This window comes from Mus caroli, unplaced genomic scaffold (genome assembly GCF_978045245.1).
Source record: "Mus caroli unplaced genomic scaffold, Mus_caroli_1 scaffold_1, whole genome shotgun sequence".
NCBI lineage: Eukaryota > Metazoa > Chordata > Mammalia > Rodentia > Muridae > Mus > Mus caroli.
The window spans coordinates 6,444,643-6,447,742 of record NW_028227256.1 but is presented as its reverse complement, the minus strand read 5'-3'; the positions used below and the strand labels follow the sequence as shown (position 1 = coordinate 6,447,742).

General features: G+C 51.2%; 1 protein-coding gene across 1 annotated transcript; it reads right to left on the bottom strand.

Moving 5' to 3' along the window:
* Positions 1 to 561: 561 nt before the first annotated feature.
* Positions 562 to 2,654, bottom strand: Rrs1 (regulator of ribosome synthesis 1). The gene has a single exon (XM_021165547.3). The coding sequence runs from the start codon at positions 2,549 to 2,551 to the stop codon at positions 1,463 to 1,465; it is 1,089 nt and encodes a 362-aa protein (XP_021021206.1). The 5' UTR covers positions 2,552 to 2,654; the 3' UTR covers positions 562 to 1,462.
* Between the last annotated feature and the right edge of the window lie 446 nt (positions 2,655 to 3,100).

Below are 3,100 nucleotides of genomic sequence, written 5' to 3'. Positions count from 1 at the left end.
GGTCGCTGCTGGACTCCAGGAGAAAAACTTCTGCCTCCAATGCAAGGTCACCTGACCCAGTCTTAGCTCATTCCTCAGGCAACTCTGAAATCGTCTCAATGGCAAGAACCCCACCGGGTTTTTCGTAAACTTAAAAAAAAAAAAAAAAAAAAGGCCCCAAACTGACCAACCAAAACCCCAAATTAATCTCTGAAAGTTAGGTCCTGTTGTTAGCAGTTGGGAATTGGGCTAGAGGTTACTTTTAGCTGTCAACAGCTTGGCTTTGATACATGTATACTTAGAACTATAAACTGGCAGGGCTCTCCAGTGGACGAGTTCAGTAAAGATGAGCCTAGTTAGAGCTTTATCCAAAGTCACTAACAATCCAGTGTTTCCATGAGTTAAGAGACAAGTTGAGCTTTCCTTGCATTTCTACAAGTAACCTTATAAAACTGAAACCACACTAAGAGTAACCTCCAACCCAATTCCCAACTGCTAGCAACTGAGACCAACTTGCTTTAAAGAAAACACCCCTTCAATTCTAGAATTGCTATTAATAACTTACAAAAATAATGCAAATACTAATTATGCAAAGATAAGTTTATTAAGAACAAAATAAGACAATGAAACAGGGAAAAACATCCAGGACAGAAATAAACATGAAATCTGCTGCTGGGCGTAGCTGCTCGATTATAATCTCAGCACTTGGCCCTGAGTTCCAGGTCAGCCTTGGTTCCATAGTGAATGCCAGCCCTGCACTTGACAATATCTAAAACCCAAGCCAATTAAACAAAAGCCACCGGTTACAAACAAAATGACAACTATTTCTAGAGTAACAAGGTTAATTAACATTACTTAGTGTGGTTCCAATTTATCACTTAAAGCAATCCATTGGCCAAATGCACCACCTGAACCAACATCAAAAAGCACTATACTTTTAATATTATAGTTAGTGCCAAGGTTTTCCAAAACAAGGGGTCTTTTTTAGAACCATTGTAACTACTTTGTTTTTCTCAAGCACACTTCACATTGGTGCCCAGGTTACTGGCTTCACATACAACCTCTACCGACAGTAAAAGTTAAAAGCAACATCAGGTACCTGCATCCATTTACAACACTTGCAAATCACAGGTAGATATAATTTTCCCCCGCCCTCCCCGCTTTGATAAATTACAAGCTTTGTTATAAAAATAATGCAAAAATGTTGAAACCAATCTACTATAACGCAGTATCCAAAGTCAAGATAAAAAGGCAGGCCTTAACTTATTCCTGGTTCTGGCTATATCATTTCTATAATTCTCATATTCTCAAAATACACCAATTTCCAGTCAGTGTCTCTATTAACTCGTCCAGCACTGACTCGAGGGGAGGCAAACCCGTCCCTTTAATGTCAAATGTCACTGAGGGCAGCGGCCACCTATACCGCCCAAGTTAACCTTTAGTACAGTCCCAGCTTTGCAGAACAGGTCCAGAGGGGAGAACATTACTTCCTCCTCTTCCCACCTTGGTGCGGGACTCCTTTCTTCTTGCCACCTAAAGCAGAAGGCTTTTTGCTTCCCAAGCCTCCTTTCCTTCTTTCTCCCTGACCCGGCGGGCCGCCCTTTCTCTTGCCCGAAGGTCCTTGCCGGCCCCCTTTCCTCTTGCCTTTCTGGCTCATTTTCCTCCTCTTGGCAGCCTCCTCTTGGTCCTCTTCCCTCATCTGCTTGTTGGTGGCCCTCGTCACATCCAGCCGAGGTTTCTTACTGTTCATGACTCGAAGTAGCTCCAACTGGTTCTTTTTCTCCGCTGCGAAGTCCCCAAAGAGGGGCTGAAACTTCCTCTTCTTGCCGGAGCCCCGGGGAGCTTTCTCCTTGGGAAGGCGCTCCTGGAAGCGTCCCACCGAAGCGGTGGAAACCTTGGCCACTTGCATGGCGCGGCCCAGCTCCTCCTTACTCTGGTGTCCCGTAGGGTGCAGGCCGGCTGAGCTGGGCATCTGCATCTTGTGCGCGCGAGCCAGGTTCCGCAGACGGTTCAGCTCATTCTTGGCCACGCGTTCTTTCTTAGCCTGAGTCCTCTTGGCGAACTGGTCTTCCATGGGGTCGGCGCTCCCAGGCACCTCGATCAGCCATTCCTTAGTGTCATCCCGGGCGCGCTTGTAGCCCCAACGGCGCCGCCACTGGCCACTCGCCTCGTCCCACACGAGGTTGGTCTTCTTCTTGGGACGGATTCCCTTAAGGCGCGCGAACTGCTGCCAGCGGGTGAGCGGCCGTGGTCGAGGCAGCGGCTTCTCGCGGGGCAGGCGAGTGGCGGGCTCCGGCAAGCGCGCGACCACCGCCTCCTCCACGCGCTCGGTCGGCAGCCGCCACAGCTGGTTGATGAGCAGCTGCGTGTTGTCCCGCGCCAGGGCCCGCAGCTCGGCCTCCGGCGACGGCCCGGCCTGGCGCAGCACGGTCGGGGGGTTGCGGTCCGAAGCCAGCAGGTTGCCCAGGTCGAACTCCAGCTCTAGCTCCTTGTGCACCGTGATGCGCTGCAGCTTCTCCGCCTCCTCCTGCTCTGCCTTGGCCAGCAGCTCCTCCACGCGCTGGCCCTCCATGGCTCTCGCTGCGGCTCGGATCCCTCACTTCGGGACAGCGGCGGGACGTATAGCCACTACAGCAGCACCCCAAACCGGCAACCACGTGGGACGTCTGGACTCGTAATCCGGAAGAGGAAAGATCACTTCCGGGTTGTCTGGAAGCGGTTCACTGCTAGGCGGGGAGGTAAAGACCGGCAGAGGGCGGCATTGGACAGCAGATGGGCTTAGAGGCGGGATTTGGATTCGTCACCGGATGTTGGCCCGACTGGCACTGAGGGTTGGCTAACAAGCTCAGGGCCTGCTTGGGACTACGTTTCCCAGCATCCTGTGGGGCAGAGGTAGTGCGGTAGGACGCGGGCTGCTCAAACTCTTGGAAGTGCCTGCATGGTAGCTTCCGAATGGAGTGTCTACACCACAGTGTCTATGGGTAAATCTATTACAGAGGTGTTTGAGGCGAGACAAATTATTTCCCCAGAGTTATAGCCCGTTCTCTGTGCCCTAGGTGTAAGCGGAGACAGATCCCACGGATACCTGTCAAAGTCAGGCATTGTTTTGCGACTTAGTAGG